At 43.5% G+C, this 19166-nt stretch overlaps 1 protein-coding gene across 1 annotated transcript in view; it reads left to right on the top strand.

Moving 5' to 3' along the window:
* The window catches only part of KLF3 (KLF transcription factor 3), an 87301-nt gene that overhangs the window by 57152 nt on the left and 10983 nt on the right, over window positions 1–19166 (top strand). Inside the window, exons 3-5 of the mRNA XM_078678345.1 lie at window positions 10714–11209; window positions 11561–11705; window positions 18901–19061. Coding sequence (XP_078534471.1) covers window positions 10714–11209; window positions 11561–11705; window positions 18901–19061 — 802 coding nt within the window. The remainder of the gene's footprint in view (window positions 1–10713; window positions 11210–11560; window positions 11706–18900; window positions 19062–19166) is intronic.

Below are 19166 nucleotides of genomic sequence, written 5' to 3'. Positions count from 1 at the left end.
GATGTGCAGCGAGGGATGTATCTGCACATTCTCATTATTCCATGGTAATAATGCTTACCCTAAATATTGGAACTCATTGCTCCATAGGAGGGTGGAAGACCAGGGATCCTTTTGATACAAGGCTTTTTTTTTAAAAAATGAGGAGGAAGAAAAGAAATGAAATGCCCAGAGTTAATACTTTTATAAAAAGTATAGGTGAAATCCTAAGTATTTCCAAGATAGGAGTCCCAATCTCTAGACTCACTCTCATGTTCTCACACAAGCATACTCTTACTTTATACTGGGGTATATTATGTTCCACCTATGCGTCCTCCTCCTCTCCTCGAGGGTTGTGGAATGATGTGTGAGGGGAGGGGAGTATATATATAGTGTGTGTGTGCCCAGCTTAATCAGTAACGGCTGTAGTCAATTTGTGGTAAGATGTCCCAATACGAGTAGTGGAATCCGGTGCCTGACCACACTTATGTGTACGAAGGGAAATCACGGCGATTGCCTGACTCGCCAAAAATTGCCCTTCCGGAATCTGGTTTCCGAGTTAGAACACCTGTGATACTTCTGAACGCAAGTTGCGAGTGTTAAGGGGTCTGGCAAGCGCAAAGGAGTAGTGTCATAGAGTCGGAGCATGCGCGATTCATTTAAACGCGGCTCATAACAACGCGCTGGGGCATGCGCAATTGATTACAAAAGCGGCTTATGTAGTGCGCATGCGCGCAAGGAAGATATCCGGAGTTCGCTATTTAGGGAAAATAAAACCTGGTTGTGCACCGCGATCATAGCCTCGACTGCACGTGCGTGTTCGAGGCAAATGGGGCTGGGCTTCATGAGGACTCTTTCTAGCACCTAAAGTGCATATATATACATGGAGGTCATTAAAAACGAAAAACTACACCAGTTATGTGCTGTTAGTGTGTATAACAAAAGAAGCAGATCTGCATGTAGTGTGCATGCGCCCATGTAGGTATGAGACAAAAGTTGTAAAGTCTACTTAAGTAGGAGGGGACAGGCTCAGGTATTAATGTAGTACTAAGATATCAGGTCTGCTAATAACATTATAGAAATATGGAAATGTATCGCCATGTCTAGTGTTCTTGATAGACTCCGTTGTATATGGATCGTGCTGCAACCCGAGACAGTCAATTTATGTGGCCAATTGTAGCCACGGTATATCATCGTTAAGGCCATTGATCCATGTTCGCAGACGGTATACCCATCACTGTTCTCTAATATGTAGTGGTTTGGTGAGATCACTCTTCTGTTTCCTCATTACTTCTAGCACTACCCATTTGAGATCATTGTCTGTGTGATTCTGGTCAACAAAATGTTTTGTGAGTTTGGTGTTTGTTTTTCGACACCTTATGGTACTCCGGTGTTCATTGATCCTGGTTTTTATTTTTCGTGTGGTCATGCCCACGTATTGTAGGTTGCATGGGCATGTCAGGAGGTACACCACATTCTCTGTGTTGCAATTGGAAAAGGTATTCAATTTCCATGGACGTGTGTTGCCAATGTTCACCTCTTTCGTAGTTATCGTAAAAGGGCATGCGACACAGTTGCCACAGGCATAATGTCCAGTTGGTCTTGGTGTATTCCATAGGTTGATTTGGTCACCTGATCTTGTTATTGGGTCTTTTGCGTGTACCAGTTCATCTCGTAGGTTTCTGCTGCGTTTGAATGCAAACAAAGGTGGGTCCCAACGTTTTCCAGCGCTTTGTAGAATATGCCAATTCTTTTTCACAATTTTTTGAATAGTGTTGGATGCCGGGGTGTATGTGGTGACACAAACAAGTCTATTGGTTTTTCCTTTTTTAGTAGTTTCCAGTAAGGCATCTCGATTGATATTCTTGGCTCTTTTCTTTGCTTGTTTGATCATTTTTCTTTATCATTCCTTTTACCACACACCCAGCACCTGTGCCAGCTGCACCCTGCCTCTTACCCCATTAAACTCATGTCTTAAAGGGCCTTTCATGGTTTCCAGGTGCCCTGACCACTGCTATGTCCTTTACCAGTTATTGTCTCAATTTCTCTGTTGTTTCCCCTCGCGTTGGGGTATTGGGGATGCCCTGACCAGGAGGATGTCCTGTCACCATGATGGTCAAACATGCCTTTTAGTATACCTCCCCCATGGAGACGGTCTGTACACCTCGGGAAGGGTTCCTAGTTGGTACTGTATGTTACATGTAGGTAATGCAGATCGCTCAAGACTGCTTTGCGGTGTGCAAAGTACCTAGTAGTGGCAGCTCTAAGCCCACCTGTAGGAGCATTGTTAGATAGTGCAGACCAAACATTATGGGTAAAATAAAATAGAAAAGGCTTTCAACTCCAATGTGCATGAGTACAGAAGCATCCACAAGTGCACCTTATCACGCCGCAGCCCTGTCCATGGGTTATATATATTACCAGGCTCACTGGCATTATGAGATTTTGATAGCATTTTCTGCATAATTATGGAGTTGAAGCATTTGCCACATTATCCATCATTTTCTGCATAGTCTGAAGATTTTAACAAAAAATTGTTTCTTGCTCAAATGGATCAAAAGTGACAAAAAATGTGGCAACACATGTGGCTGCACAGTGGAAGGTGTCTGCAAAGGTTGACTGCTCACCTTTCAGTGGCTTTTTGCTGCAGTTGTGTGTTAAACTGGTATTAATGAGCTGAACCCCTTGCCCAGGCAATGCTGGTAGTCCATAGACGAGTGAGCAGCAGTAGCATTTCGAACAGAAAGGCGGTGCGTGGGAACAATATCAGAACATGGGATCATAAACGGTTTCACTGGTAGCAAACATCTGAGTGTGCAACTGATGTGTGCCTCATGGGCACTGTCTGTGTTCAAGGAGGCTCAGCAAAGACTAACAATTATTATTCCTTTCAAAGTAATAATTTAAGTAATATGAATTTAAGCAAGTGTGATTTTTTTTTTTTCTTCTTCTGAGCTAGTAATGCTTGCGGGTCCAGTTGCGTCCACATCTTAAGGAGATGGTCATTATCCTTTGATGTTATGGGGGAATCTGTGAGAGGGAAGAACGCAGAATGAAACTCGGCCCTTAGGGCCTTTTTGGTAGTGTGGAGTTTCCTCTTTCTCATGTTTGAAATGCGTGGGTGAGATGGCGGACTGTTTACTTTTAAGTACAACCCTTTGTGTGCCTGAGACATTCCACAAACATAGAAGTGGGGCTACAATTTTGCATCGGCCTTCGAGGCAGGATCAGACTAGGACATAAAATAGGCCCAGACACCTAAATGAAAGTGAGCCCCATTAGCGAATCAGATGGCTTAAAAAAAAGTGGCCCACATTTGATACATGGGGCAGTTTTGAACTTGTTAAGACACACTATATGTGTTTTGCAGGATATGGTAGTCAGGATCCCTGCAAAACACGTATCCAGTGTGTCTTTGGGCTGCAGGCAATGTGTGTGGTAATATTAGGGGGACAGATTATGACAACCTGCCACTGCCCTAGCCTTTACAGGACGTCCGGACGCCCTATCTGGGCAGCCTTGGTAATTCATCGGCACCGCTAGCGGGCTCCCGAAAAATACTTAGGGCCCCTGCACTCACACGGTCATAAATTAGGCCCAGACCAAATCCGATGGAGCAGAAGTGTTTTACTCGAGTAGGCCGGAGAGCAGAGAAAGCGCTTCATGCCAGCTCCCGTCCACGCGAGAGGCGCTGGAAGGGGCTCACAGACTGAGAAGTGCGGAGTCAGCACTCTGGCGGGGCCGGCGACCAGCTTTTGTAAAAGGAGCTCCTTCCTGCGTGCGTGCGTGCGGTTGCACCCCCCGCCAACAATGTTTGCAGAGGCCTCCAGGGGTCACTGGCAGGCCTCGGAGTGGGTTACTCTGGATATGGCTCTTTGGAGTGCGTGTCAGAAATCTTTCAAAAATAACAGACTGCAGCGCAACGCTTTCTTTCCAAAGTCGTGGGCGTTCCAAGAAGGAAACTATTTCCTTTGCAGGGGAGCGTCGGTCCGTCTCTGGCTGTTGCTGTTTGATAATACATTTGGAGTGTTTGTGTTTCGATGGTTATACTCACCCACCCCCTCCTGGAGGGCTCTATTTTCATATTATCAGACATGAATCCACTTCCCACAAGAGCTTGTCCTGGTGTTGTAGCGCTATATACAAGCGTTCCCTCATGTTTGGGAATTTACAATTGTTCGAAGTAAATGTAGGTGGGCGTGGGGAGCTGACGTGATTAGCACGCGGGGTGATACATACTCCTCAAGCTCCACAGATGGCCATTCTCCCAGCAGGCCGCGTCTCGTAACGCCCCCTGGCTTGTCACAGCATCACGGGGTGCTGGTTGGAGCTGGCAGGGGCCCCACGTATCTGCCTCTTGCCTGGGGTTCAAGGAATCCCCGAGTCTCGGCTGACCACAAGCACCTTTCTCGCCCCTCCACTAAAGGGAGTTTGTGGGACTGCCCCCTCGCCTGCACTGTGGTGTCTACATAAACCACAGCTCACAGAAAAGGTGATCCGCTTGAGGCCCGTTCTAAGATATGTTTAATATGGGCAGGATGCGAGGGCTCTTCCATCAATATTAAAAATACAGTTCCACTCTGAGAAAAGATTAATATCCTAGTATGTTGTCAATAGGGCGAATACAATCGATTACTTTTCTAACTTACGAATGTGAGGGAGTGCATAGTGGAGGGTGGGGGGAGGGGGTCTGTGGACAAATGGGCAGTGCGGGGCACCAGAAGATTAAATTCGGCGCTACCTGTGAGAACAGCCGCGTGTTGCACAGCATTCAAAGCCCAGCCTGTTCTCAGTAACCCTTTGAGTTGCCCTCGTCGCTCTCTTGTCATTCAGCACCCTGCCCTGAAGTCACCCGTGGCATGACATAACTTGAATGGTATCTTTCGCACGCACCAGCTGCCTTTTTGTCACGTTCGCCTTCCAGATGCTGTGACGCGGCGCGCTCCCTCCGACATGATGGAAGGTTATTCTCGCCTTTCCCACTCCTTCGAGTGTTTTATATTTAAAAATCTGGCGTTTGTCGTGGTGGGGGTCGAAACGCGCAGGCTGTTGGCAGCACACGCGCTCGTCTGTGAAACATCACTCCTTTTGCTTTTTCGTGCCTGTAAAGTTCACCCAGAGGTGAGGAAATGTTTGCGTGTTGACGAACAATACACGGCGTACCTGCCTGCCCGGTGTGGTCAGACCGCACCGCCAGTTTGTCGAAACAAGGCTGGGGCCTCTGGGATGGGACGCACCTGCCAGGAAGTGGAGAAGGCGCCTTTTCCTTGTTGTGTACAAGCTAGACTAAAAAAAACACACGCGCAATGGCGGATTGAAAGAAAGCTGTACTTTCCAGCCGCAAGGAATACGGACCTGGAAGGCAAGGTACTACAGCGAGGACATAAGGGCACATAACTTGTTTACGCTGAGAATGGTGCCGCAGTCAAAGAGTAAAACACGTCATTTCAGAGGGAGCTGGGATAGTTCGGGGCTGAAGGGCACTGCAACTGCAAGTCTCAGGTTTGAGTCCTATCGGGATCATCTCAGCCTTTCATCTACTCAGATGTCGATAAAATGAGTACTGTTGATTTGGGTATTAACATATGTTTTTGATTTTGTGTGCTATGCAATAGTCCTTTAAAATAGGTAGAATGTTGCTTAAAAGCGCGATCCTCTGTTTGTTTATTTGTGATATAGAAACAATTGTGTTCACAACAGTGTGCACTGTTCTTGCAGAAGTGGCAACGGAAGATGTTGGTACAGCGTGACTATGATCTGTCTGGCTGCTGCTATCAGCAGTGGAGCGTGGTGTAAGCGGCAGCCATTCAATGATAAACGCGAAGGAGCCAGGCAGACTCTTGTTGCATTGTAGGACACCACCCGAAAACTGACCAGAAACACACGCTTCACAACATGCCGAACTTAAACGAAGTTACACGGCGAGGAAAAGTATTTGTGGTCCGGGAGAAAAATATTTATGGCTAAAATATTGAACACCGTTCTGATTGCACAAGCTGCACGGTCATCTTAACTGACCTTTGCAGTCAAGCCAATACCTCCACCAGAGTGCCCTGGCATGTACCCCACCTTCCCGAACCGCTCCTAGCAGGAAGGGCAGGGCGTCACCCAGCCGAGCTCTGCCCTTCCTGCTGCGAGTAATGGAGGGCAGCATTTGACTGTTCGCGGCCTGGTGTGGTTGGCATTATTGGTTATTCCTGCCCATGGCAGTGACACTCGGTACCCCTGGTGGTTTCGCATTTGTGGGGGTGACAGGTGAGAAATAAGATACCACAACGTTGACCGTGTCATCATTAGCACATTTGCGGTAGTCAATAGTAGGCGGGCACCTAGAGCCAAATTTCAGGGGGGGGGGGAGTTCTGAAAAATATTGGGGGGGGGGGGGGCTAATTCTTCCAACCATAGACAGAGTGAATGAAAGAAGGGGTGGAAACACAACACACGCCTAATTTAGAAGTAAATGGTCTTTTAAATACCCGTTAAGTACTTGGGTGCGGCTGCAATTAGATGGTCGTCAGCCCGTGAAGCTGTCTCCGCCCGGGCTGACACACGCTGGGGGGAGGGAGGGGGGCTTATGCCCCGTGAGCCCAATGGGTGTTGCGCGCCTGGTCAGTAATAGGGTCTGAGAAACGTGGCAATGACACTGCTTACAACCATTGTGTACCAGAAAGCGAACTTTAAAAGACGTTGTATACAGCAATCGGACCCAGTCCCCAAACAGTAAGAAAAGCCAGTTGTATCAAAGTCTGAGGAGACATTGACTTATTGAAGATCACAGAGAGCGTCAGCGAGGGAGAGCAAGATCAGATCTCAAGGTAGCCTGGCCTCATCCATCATTAAAAACCCATACCGAACATGGATGGCCCTTAACTGCACTGTAGTTTTGTCTCTTTGTTTTTAAAAGAAACAACTTTTCCTTCAGTCATCGCAGAATGAATGTGACATTGTTCTGCGCCACGGTTTTAATAGCTTGGTGCTCCGCCAGTCAAATACATTGGGAGTGACGGAAGTGCAACGCCCCAGTCTGCCGGTTTTATAGCCCAGAGCTGCTGCCGTCTTGGGCAGGCGTTTCTCCTGAGGTGCGGTGTTGGAATGAGAGCGGATGTTTCAATGATTTTTTTTCCTTCTAATTTAGCGCAGCCACTGGACCACTCCCTCCAACTTGGACGCTCCCGCCTTTCCACGAGTGAAGCCCATCCATCGAAAGAGCGCGTTCCGTCCCTCCGCCCCCTCGCGGCCGGTGCCTGCCCTCTGCCGCGTCCGCCTCCGTGTTTAGGAAAGCAGCCGTGGGCGGGAAAGCTCGTGCCTTCAGGGACCCTTGATCCCCAGCAGCCTGCCAGAAGAATAGCAGCACGCAAAAGCCTTTCCTGTTTACTAAGAAAACTAAGACCTGTTTTTCTTTTCGGAAGCCTTGCAAGTTTAGTTTTCTTACCCATCCCAGAGCTTGCTGTTCTGGTCACCTTCGCTTTCTTATTGTCGTCTTTCCTTGAGGCGCCGCGAAGCTGCTAGGGCGGTATGTGGTCATTATTCTACCAGTACCTGGATCTGTCAAGAAAACAATAAAGCGAGTCGGTAAGTTGAATGCTTCTGTGAAGAACTGTGCACAGAACAAGCCTTACTAGAAAAAAGGAACCTCGGATTCAGTGAATCCCATGAAGCGCTCTTTTCAGAGTTTACCAATCCTTCCAGAACTTAAGGTAGCGCAAGATCTCAGACTAGTCATTTCCCCTAGTTCTACCACATACTGAAATCTCGTCAGTCCTGATGCCTCATTCACTTGGTTCCTCAGACACAAGTGACTGAGTCCCTCTTGTGCTCTGCTTGTCAGTTCTGTACCTGAACCTATGCAGGGGAGCTCCTCTGTCTGCATCTCTTCAAGAGCATGGCTCTTTATCATTGTCCAGTCAGTCTCGCCAGCACCGTGTTCTCTTCTTCACATCGCCCATCAGACTCTGCCCTCTCTCCCCATCTCACTTCCCAGCCAGTCCACGAACTGTGGTCCTTTCCTAACCGCATCCCCCTTGCTAGAATGGCTTGTAGTATTTTACCTCCCTGCTAAGAAGGATCTTTACCACCAAGTAAGGGCTGCGGTAATGTTGCCACTTGATTGTGTCAGATTATAAGAACCAATGAGATTGTCGCATTCACTTCCTACTATCTTGTTGGTGCAATAGGCTTTGCATTGTGACCATACTGGAGGATAGCCACTAACAAGGACGTTGGGAAGATTCCTCATGGCCCTCATTGCACATGGGACGACCCAGGGTCCCTTGACTAATTCATATTCCCCTGCAAGCCGAGTAGAGCTGCAGTGTCTGTTAGCACCAAGGTAGGTACGTCAACTCATGGCCAGTATTTTTTTCTGGGAAAGGTGGCAACCCTACTAGGAGGTGCACAACATGGTCCCTGTTTACATGTGCTCATGCAAATGCAAACAAACTGTGCACAACATGTACACCGTGCAAGGAAGGACGTATGATGAGTGCTATTAGCTTAACAGCAGCCTGTAGCACAGGATCATAGACATAGCATTAGAATGTGTCGGTGTCTTAGCCGCAGAAGGAAGACTGGCTGACTATCATCCCTGAGTCTTATAATAAGGGCTTGGCAGTCACCCGCACTGAACCATCAAAATATAGCAGTTATATCAAGTTACATCAAATTATAGTCCTCTGTCATGGACTATAAGAAAAGGTTTCCATATCTACAAACATCTGTTCAGAGACTTGAAAATGAAAGTAATAGTACATCCAAATTAGCAAGTGTGGAACCCCCAAAATTAAGAAATCTATCATCCTAGGTGCACTGAAATAGTTACTGGTGAAAATAATGAGGCTGAGTCTTACTTTGCAATGTGGGACGGTTGCTACCTGTGGTTGAGACGTCACTTTAGATCATCTGCTTTCTCTTAAGCCTGTAACGATTGAAGTTTTAGTGATTTGGGCAACTGATGTTGTAAATACCACTGCCTGCTTATTGTTAGGAGCATGAGTGACATTTTTAAGGGAATGTAGCCAAATCTCATTTAAGGGACGAGTAACCAGTTGCATAATACTCGCCAAGTGTGAATTCAGACAGGTGTGACATCCATAAATGTGCAAATGTTTTATGTTGGTACCTTGGATGGTCCCTTAATGCCATATGCTGTCTGTCAAGATGAAGTGAGTTGAGTTGCGGAGAAATGTTCACCCTGAGTGACGAATATAACTTATGGAGGGACTTTCACACAGTGTGGGCTAGAGAGGACAACCACCCCCCTTTGTAATGGTAGTGGCTCTCAATGGCCGTCTTTTTTGAGGAGGTATTTGATTTCGCTGCCGTATTTCCAAAAGCAGATGGCGAGTTAGTATTGATCCACTCACCACTGCTGTTCTTTCAGTTTCATGGTTACGAGAGAGGGAGAAAATATGACAAGACTAATCTCGAGGAGTGAAATTAGTTCTTATGGTACTGCAGGCTTCCTGTAGTTTATTGGAATGCTTTCTAAGATACTATTGTTTCTGAAAATAATATCCTACAGTTGTGACAGGCTCTCCATTTATGGCCATAAGCTGCCTGAAAGACACTAGCAAAAAGCAGATGTTAGTGGTCAAGTCTACTGCTATTGTTATTGTTTCAGGTCTTTATCAGGGAGTTTAAATTGTAATTCAGACCATCGTAAATAAGCACATAGTTTGGATAGTTGTACAGATACACACATATAGACTGTGATATCCAAGCCTGAAAAGTCTAAATTATGAAACACAAGGCAATTTGGTTATTGTTTACTGGATTGACATAAACTCCTTTATTTTGAAGCATGTCAACTTTACATTATATGCTTAGTGTGTTGTTACATTTGTTACCACTATGTCGTACTTTTGAGTTTCTTGAATATAATTTGTTATAAAAAACACCTGTCAAAGATGCATTATGGAAATGCCGGTGAATTCTTAGCATCCATTACTAAATCCTCGTTTGCAACAACATTTTTTTCTACTGAGGTGCTGGTGGATACCACGGAACCAGAGATAATTTAATATCTCTTTCACTTGCACACCAAAGGAAAGATTTTGGACTATTTCACCTCCACTGCATTGTTAAACCAAATCATTCGTCGCTTTAGATATATTTATAAAATCATAGTTATTTAGAGTTTAGAAAAAAGTATAAAAGTTTTTGTTACAAAAGGTCCATACTTTTCATCTTTTGTGGCACATTTCCAATCCATTGAAGCTATTGACCGTTAATCGGATCTCTTGCCCCACCGAAACAGCATGTTTCAGGACGCCACTGTGTCAGTTGTTCTGGAGTTATCAGTAGTGTCAAACCAAATTAACAGTATGTCCTTTTTAAGGTCTACTTTATCTACTGAACAAACTCCAAATTAAGCCATCCTAAAGCTGTTACTGAGACGCTTTTTGGTTTCCAATATTAGATAAAAAAAATAAGAAAAAATAAGGTCTTTGCAAATACAAGTTAAACCTCCCTTTGTCGTAGCATGACCAAAAAGTACATGTTAAGCATGACCTCTAGGACTGTCTTCTGATAATAGTAGTTAAAGAACACCTTTCTTATCAGGGGCAGTTGCTAATTTACACATTTTTTGTCTCCCCAAGCATATGCCACCTTAGAGAATATTTTGCCATAAACTGGTATCCTGACCAGCTGGCCATTCCTACAGCAATAGTGAAATTGGTTAATATAACTATTTTGTTATTATTCTCATTTCTAATGCTCTTACTTTTTTACTTACAGTCCTACCAAGCCAGCTATATGGATCAGCTGAAAGCGAACCAGTACAGCGTCATTTACCCCATGCCGCACAGCATGTTCAATGGTAACTTTTATCCGCTGCCAGATGGACTGCCCGGAGGAATCCAGATGGAGCCCGTTGATCTCACAGTGAACAAACAAGGTTCTCCACACTCCTCTGGAGGCTCGCCCTCCCCTCTGAAATTTCAATCCCTGAACAAAAGAGACTCGCCGGGATTGACTCTGTGCTCGCCCAGCCCTCCCATGAAAAAACTTGCGCCATCACCACCGGCACTGCATCCGTACTCAATGCCCATGTCACTGAATCCAATGTTGGCCTCTATTTCACAGCAGGCGTTTAGAAACCGTGGGGTCCTTCCACTGCTACAGCCGGTCGTGGTGCAGTCCATGCCTTTTATGTACTCGCACCATCTCTCACAGCCAATCATGCTGCCTACCATACTTCCGGAGGACTTGGAGGGTCCAAATTGCAATAAAGGTGAGGGTTCTTTCTTCTTAACTTAGCAGCTCATTTAAGCCGTTTACAGCAGATCAATACATCTGTACATTTGAAGAAAATACTCTTTTTAGTTGGCAATAATAACGTAAAAGTAAATATCTAGTTATTTTGTTATTTTCATTTTTTTTTCTCTCTTATTAATGGATCCGGTCTCCTTATTCTAAAATTATAAGTAATTGAATGGATGGTAACAAACCTTGTTTAATTGACAGGTAAAACATTTAACCAACACAAAACATCCCTTATTTATCTATGGACAGGTTTTGGAATAACTGACTGAGTGTTTTTGGTCTAAGACAGTAACACATGTATTCTTCTTCTCGCACCCAGGTTCTTTGTTGGACGCGTATGAGAAAACATCGTTGATGAAAACAATTAAGGTGGAACCAGGGCTTGAGCAACACCTGAATGACCACTACCCAGAACAAATGTCACCACCAAGAATGACCCCACCTCCAAAGCTGATACTTCACGAGTAAGTAAATGAAAATGTGCATGTACTGCAACAAGTACATCTGCTTTCACAAACCTTCCGCTCTTCTTTACTCCTAATTGCACACATCCTACACATATGGAAAACCAGATCCTGTCATTGAGCCTTCTCCTACATTGCTCTTAAAGCATGGAGTGACCTGACGCCACACACAACAGCCTCCTCCTCACTTCTTGAATTCCACAACAAGCTGAAGACCTGGCTTTTCAAGTCTCTCTAGGCCCTAAGGTTTGCTAGACTCACACCTGCTCAGTGCCAAGATACCCTCCCGAGTGATAGTGCGCTCTACAAATTAGAATAACCATGTACAAATTCAAGTCTTACTTAAATCAGACGTAGAAAGCCTTGGAATGTTTTGTTTTTAAAAGTAAGCATGTGCTTTCTGCACTTCGTGTACCATCTGCCCGTTCTTTTTTGCTGTATGAACATATTTAACTGAGTGCTCATTGATGCATCTCGTATAAAAGGAAATTAGGAGGGATGGCCTTTTCATGCCCCTTCCTGATTGCAGTTCAGAATGAGCCGCAAAACACCTTTCATAACTGAAATAATTTTCTGAATCGCAAACGTGTTTGTAAGTTCTAAAATGTCTTTTTGCAGCTGCAACCACTGTGATTTTGAGTCGCAGGGCTTGCCGCCACAAAAGTGACTTGAGACATTGGGCCTTTAGGTTGGTAAGCTGGCTCACAACTCCACTGGTTAATGATTTCATTTGGTGCCTCCAAAGCATCAGCACAGTACTCTGAAGCTGTACGGTTAGACCTTTAGTGTTGTATACAGTGATGAGTTAAATGTTGGGAGAGTTCCTATGCAAATTTTCAGCACTAACACGTTTGTTTACTTCCCACCTGAGCTGTGATTTATTTAAAAAAAATTGTTTTTACATGCATTGTTTCAACTGTGAAGCAGTCTTTGATGCTTGTAGCCTTGTACCACAGTACTGAAGATAAAGCTGGAGTGCGCATAGGGACAGACTTGGTCCTGAATCAAGTCCAAACGAGTTCTGTCAATGTAGTGTGTGAAGAGTGAATGGAAAAAGCCAGCAAACCCACATAAACAAATAAAAAAAATGATTGAGGGACTTAAACACAATGGTACCTCAGCTGGTCAATTTAGGTACTATGTAAGCATCTGGTTTGTAGTGCATCTTTAATTTCTAATGGCATACTGAATTGACAGTCGCAGATCACTGGCGACAAAATCTTTGTAAGAGTTTGTGCGGTATGTTCTGCCATCAGAGAATTGGTGACCTATATGAAACCAGCCATTTAAACTAATCGCTGACACAAGTCAAGCAAGAGCATAGTTCTGTCATAATATAAACTGTAAGCTGTTGTAGGGCTGTGCAGCAAAGATATGTTAGCAGATTAACAAATAACAGCCACAGTGTTGCACTCTTGGGAAGGGTGTGGATCTCAGTGATTGAGGTCATGTCTGTGTGTACCAAATAAATACTGAACCGATACACCCATCTCATCGCCAGAACAAAAGATGCTCCTTTCCCATATATTGAGGAATGTTGATATGTCTAGTGTTTTCCATCAAGTATTTCATTTATAGTTCATTGCTCATGTCTCCGTCTAGTAAAACACATTTCATTTCATACTCTTTGGCCTTGATGTTACGAAATTGCCTTAATTGTGCAAGTGATTTGCCTCTGCATATGCAGTACCAAGAAGATTTTTTTTGCACTAAAGTTTACAATATAGATAAAACCATACAAAGTTACATGTTTTGCACTGGCTATTCTGTGATCATGGAGGAAACAAAGAATTCAAATCCATAAACTCTTAATCAATATTTAAACTCCTGTTTCTATCCCCAAATCATGTCAGCATGAAACAACATTTTGGAGGAGAAATATGTTATTAATCATAATAATAATAATACCTATATTTCACTCAACAGAAACCGAATTTAATAACTGGAGATATTGGGACATTTAAAGGCCCAGTTGGCTCCACCTGAATCTAAGCTTGTGGCTTGCAGATCTATATGATAGTGCCCAGCCAGCTGAGCTACCGAATAAAGTGATTGAACAGATGTGTACAAATCTCTTGTACCCACATAACTAAATGTTTCCATCTGATCTCCCTGGCTTGTTGTCAGTTGAATCTATAGTTTGATGACAATTAATATCTGGTATTTTGAACTCAACCCTCTTCCAGTTGAATATTTAACAACTCCGATTCTAGCTCTTACAATTTGTAAATCTGTGTCCATTTCTAACAATATACATTTCCAAGATCATACCACCAGTTCTGACGGGGACTGATGAAATAAATTTGTATAACAAAGTGTTTCAGTGAAAGTGCTTTCAGAGCTTAGAACGAAAAACTGCAACAATGTTGGGTTTGTAAATAGTATCAATCTCCCTTTATACTAAATTAGATTTAGATTTACTACAACAATATACATCTCTTCAGAGGGACGAAGGATGATGCTGAGCTAGCCCACCAATCAAATCACATGCAATATCGGATGGTATGTCTGTTGATTTGCTCATTGACATTACTCCATATGTAAAGGGGTTGTTTCACATTGGATGTCAGTGTAGAACATTATTCAGTGGAATTGACACGAACATTGAATTTTGACACACTTTTGAAAATCTGACTCTAAAGCTTCAACAAATAACATTGTTTTTGTAACTTCTACTTTACTTTGCTTAACTGAGCTTGATGTACTGTGGTCAGAATAATACAACATATTTAACCCATTGCTATTAAAGAGATTTATGTGCCAAAATGGGAGCATATTACAATTAGAGATTATGATGTCTTATCCTGTCAAGCGACTCTGCACCCATCAGGTAGTAGAATAGAGTTACAGAGCAGGTTTAGGAAAAGGCAACATGGAATGTTATCCATGATTGTATAGTTATTCCATGAACTGCTACCTTTATGGTCCAGCGGGAATCTGTTCATTCTGAGCTTGGGTCTGTGAAAGGGCATCATGGGACAATGAAGAATCATTAAAGAATTAAGCGGAGCTACCGAAATGTAAGACAACTAATAATTCCAGTTGGTATTTTGAGTAACAGTAACAAAAATTAATTAAATATCATAAAGATGTATATTTATGTGAAATAATCAAGCATTGTGAATTCTAGGAAACTATCAGCATTCAGGTTGTTTTATGGGTTAGGCAAAATGTATCAGTTTACAGTTCGGCTTGGGCTCCAAGTTAGGTTTATGATTAGGGTTATGGGTATGGCGGGAATTGGTCTTGGGATTAGATTTGAGCAAGGGGTAGTAGTGTAAGGGTTATGGTTAAATTTGTTGCCATTCCTCATTGGGGTAACTTAGTTTCTGAATAGTCTTTTCAATGCAACACCAAATGTTGCATTGAACATAATCACTTCTTCATAAATGTGCTTCCTCATTTTTGCATTCTTCGTTATTGCTGGTGGTGCCGATTATGAGGCCTGTAGTCATCTGCTTGTGATATTCCTTTACAACCTTTGAACCATTATGTTTCTCTACCGTTGCTGAGTCCTCTCTACCCAGTTTCCGCTGCAACATAATGAAAAACATGCAAATTATTCATCTGAAAATGTAAAGATAGAGTAGCTAGCATAACAGGAGAGTATGTTGTTCTCGCTCATTGTTTCATTTTCCCCTCCCCATTTTCTGTTGAGATTCTGTTTCTCCCCGGTGCAACGCTGATGTGTTGCCAGGGGTTGCAACTGTGACATTCTACAACATTTTGATAGAAATCTCTGTTTACCAGTGCGACTAGTAGATACTCTCCATATTCAGCTATGCTGTGCTGGAATCCTCCTTCCCCAGATTGAGCAGAGATACAAGACATTGTCTGTGTCAACTGCTAAAAACCTCCCACCAACTACACATCAAACTGCTTGGTTTTTAGTGTGACCTGCTGGTCACATGATTAAATGCGGATGTAACAAACTCAACATTTCATTGAATACTGGCCACCATTATTATTGAGCTGGACGATAGCCGTTATTATTGATCTTAAATGGATATATTTGTACTCTTGTTGAAAATCCGAAGAAAGGCTTTTATGGTCATAATGTGGGTTCCTGATGCCTCTACTATGAGGGTGAAGCAAATCACGTTTAGAAACTCCCCTTCAACTCTGAAGGCGCCTCTGTTGGGCAGCAGGAATAACTTGGGTGCCTTGTCACAGCCTGCAACAGGGAGTGGGTGAACGGTTATTGCGCTATGCCTAGGGTAACCAGGCGTCCCCGTTTTGCCAGGACGGTCCCTGTTTTTAACCGGCTGTCCCAGCAAATTTCAAGAAATTTAGCTCATGTCCCCGTTTTTAGAGAGGGTCGACTGAAAACGGTGGAAGGTGTTTTTTATGTTTTACAAAGCAGGGATAGTTAGCAGTTGTTTCAAGAAAGCAAATTAATTAACAGGCAAGCTACAGGGCTTAAAAATTGCATTTTATGTATGTTCTTACTGCCTGTTCTGTAATTCTCTGCGGAGGAGCGCTCTCATCGCTTGAAGTAAAATTGTAGTCCCTATTCTATTTTTGTGAAATGTCCCGGTTTTTGGCTTTAAAATTCTGCTCACCCTAGCTATGCCACTATGTTGTTTTGACATACACAAGTAACATTATCTAGTATTTTGGAAGTGACATCAATTTAAAACTTGTACAATTCAGTATCATACCCAAACAGATGAGACATTTTAATTGGACTAACCTTCCCTGATGATTGGTATGCTGAGGAACCACGATTTCTAGGTCTGCTCGGATAATGTCGCCGTTCAGAAGCCAACGGGTACCACCCATGTTGACCTTAGTTTTCTCAGTAGAGGGCAAGGCACTGACGAAATGGTATTTCCTTTTGGAGAATAGCAAATGTCCTTCTCATTTTGTGAACTAAACTTCTAAAAAACACTTCCAAAACCACAGGGTACAGCGAGAGAGGAGGAAAGTATTTATGAAAATAGAGTAAAATTAAAGCACACTGTGGTTTGAGCTAAGAATTACGTTTATAGAAGAGAAAAAAAGAGGACAGGCAAAGGAGATTTGTTATATTTATATTGTTATTCAGGAAAATAGTAAACCGTTGAATGCTGCATTAAAAGAAATATAATAAACCCTAGAAATGAAGCTCATAGCAACATTCTAAGTGTGGGAAGTCATGGATAACTTCAAAGTAAGCACACTTTTTTGTGTCTCAACGGGTAAACTTGTTTGGAGTTTGCTCTGAGGCAGGAATGTTATTGCAGCAGTTGAGATGTTTTTACTGCAAATAGATTATTTGTATGCGTTGCGAGTCCTGCTGGGTTCTAGAGTGTTCCATATTAGTGGACATGGAAGAAACCTGCTGTCTTTTTAACACAGTATATTCCTCAAACTCGCGACCCCTTGATCCCACCTCAGAGCCGTGGGTAAAAAGTACACTACAAAAAAGCATTTCTTATGAAACTGTTAAGATAGTGGAGCACCAACAACTGAAAACTTCAAAATAGGGCTGGCAATAAACGAAGTTACATGAAGCAGACTCTGCGGCAAGACGCGAGGCCCTTGGTTTTGCCAGGCTTGCTGCCGTCTTTATGACTTTGGGTGCGGCGGGGCGCCGACACCTTCATCGTGTGTACCTATGGGGCGAGCAGAAGCCTGTGTTGTTTGTGAGGGTGGAGTGCCGGCGTCGGACGGCGTGCGGGCGTGCCCCTCCGCCGAGCGCTACTTTTAGACGTTGACGTCAGCGGTGCAGGGCGGCCGCGCCCGGCCCCAAGCAGCAAACAACAGGAAACTCTTAATTACCCTCTCTCAAGGAGTGGCAGGAACAATACCGCCTCTAAGCTGTGCTGTGTAAGGATAAAGTTATGATGACTGTCAGAAGAGACCCAAACCTGTTTTAAATTACCCTCGGTTTTGAGAAATACCACAAACGTAAGCAGGAGGGCAGAAAGCCGGCTGCCCTGGCCGAGCGCCTGCAATGGTCTGACCTCAGTAACTCCATAAGGACATTAAACCAGGCCGAAACCTGGCCGCAAGTGGAGCGTGCTTTCCGGGAGGAATCTTTGGCGTTTGAAAGATGGCTCTTGGCTAGTCAGTGCAGAAATTCCCTGTGTGGCGCAAGACGCTTGGAGGCCTAGACTGTTTCTTAATATTCCTTTCCTGCTTTCAAAGGTCCACTTACCATGTATGGTTGGGTCCGTATTTTTGTGCACCACAAATTTATATTTCATCATTCCCCACAAATTTATATTTCATCATTCCCAGTTTCCCGCAACAAAACACAGACGAGAAGCGATGTTCTCTGCGTCCTCAGAAGCACTTTAAATCGCCAACTCTCACAGCAAACATTGGCAAAGCCAATAGGCCTCGCCTTTTTTCTACCGATTGGATTTGCAAGAATGTTTTTGCCTATGCCGTTCAAGCATCAGCAAAATGAAAAAGATATGTATCCTGATGCTGCAGTGGGTGTGACAGTTACATGTGTACATGTCACACGCGAGTGTGGGCATAAACAATTTGTCAGCCTCATATTTTATTATTTATTTTTTACTTGCCTTTCCAAGATGGCAGACACTACTTGGAGTGGTAAATTAAAAAAAATGCATTCATTTGTGCGCAAATTTGGAAACTGTAGTGGTCCTACAGCAACTGACGGCTGGCAGGCATTTCAGAAAAAAATATAAGCACATAACAGAGATTGGAAAAAATGAGTGCCCTGAGGTAATAGCAACAACTATTACTAGTAACACGAATGGTCCAAAACTGCCTGGTTAGCCAGACGAAAATATGAAGTTTACTGTCCCATGTAAAAAGAGGCTGCAACAAAACAAGAAATACTCCAAATTCTCTACCTTGAAATAATATTCCAATACAAAATTTGATCTGTATCTAATTCCTAAATCTAGACAAACCCACTTCCAGATACTTCTAAAGTGGTTTAGTTTACTGCCTTAACTCAAAGCTTATAAAACAATTATAGGGTGGGAGGAAAAACCCTGCCAGACTCTAGGAAGCATCGGCGACATTCCAGCCTACAGGAGCATGGGCATAAAGCACAGGTCTGTATAGTATCTATGTAACTCTGAATTGAGACACGTAATCATCTATTTAAGCATGTAGCGGAATATCTCCATATCACGTACGTTGCTGTGCACTATTCTTACTGCTTGGATTACGCTATTTTTTTACTATCTCAACATGAACATTCTTTTAATTGTACACTTGAATTCTACAGGAATCATCCTTCGGTGATAGTTCAGACAGGGAAGAGGCCAGCTCCAGCAGAATCTCCAGACACACAAAGAAAACGTCGGATACACAGGTGTGATTATGATGGTTGTAATAAAGTGTACACTAAAAGCTCCCACCTGAAGGCGCACCGGAGAACACATACTGGTACGTGCAGATCATTCTCCAATCAAAAGGCTTATTTCTTTTGTCATACTCGTGCATAAATGTAAGCCTGTCTTGGGCATGTAAGCCATGAGTTAATCTCTGTTC

This window comes from Lissotriton helveticus, chromosome 2_2, assembly GCF_964261635.1.
Source record: "Lissotriton helveticus chromosome 2_2, aLisHel1.1, whole genome shotgun sequence".
Lineage (NCBI taxonomy): Eukaryota > Metazoa > Chordata > Amphibia > Caudata > Salamandridae > Lissotriton > Lissotriton helveticus.
Note: the sequence above shows the minus strand (reverse complement) of the source record. Positions and strands in the feature narration are given on the sequence as shown.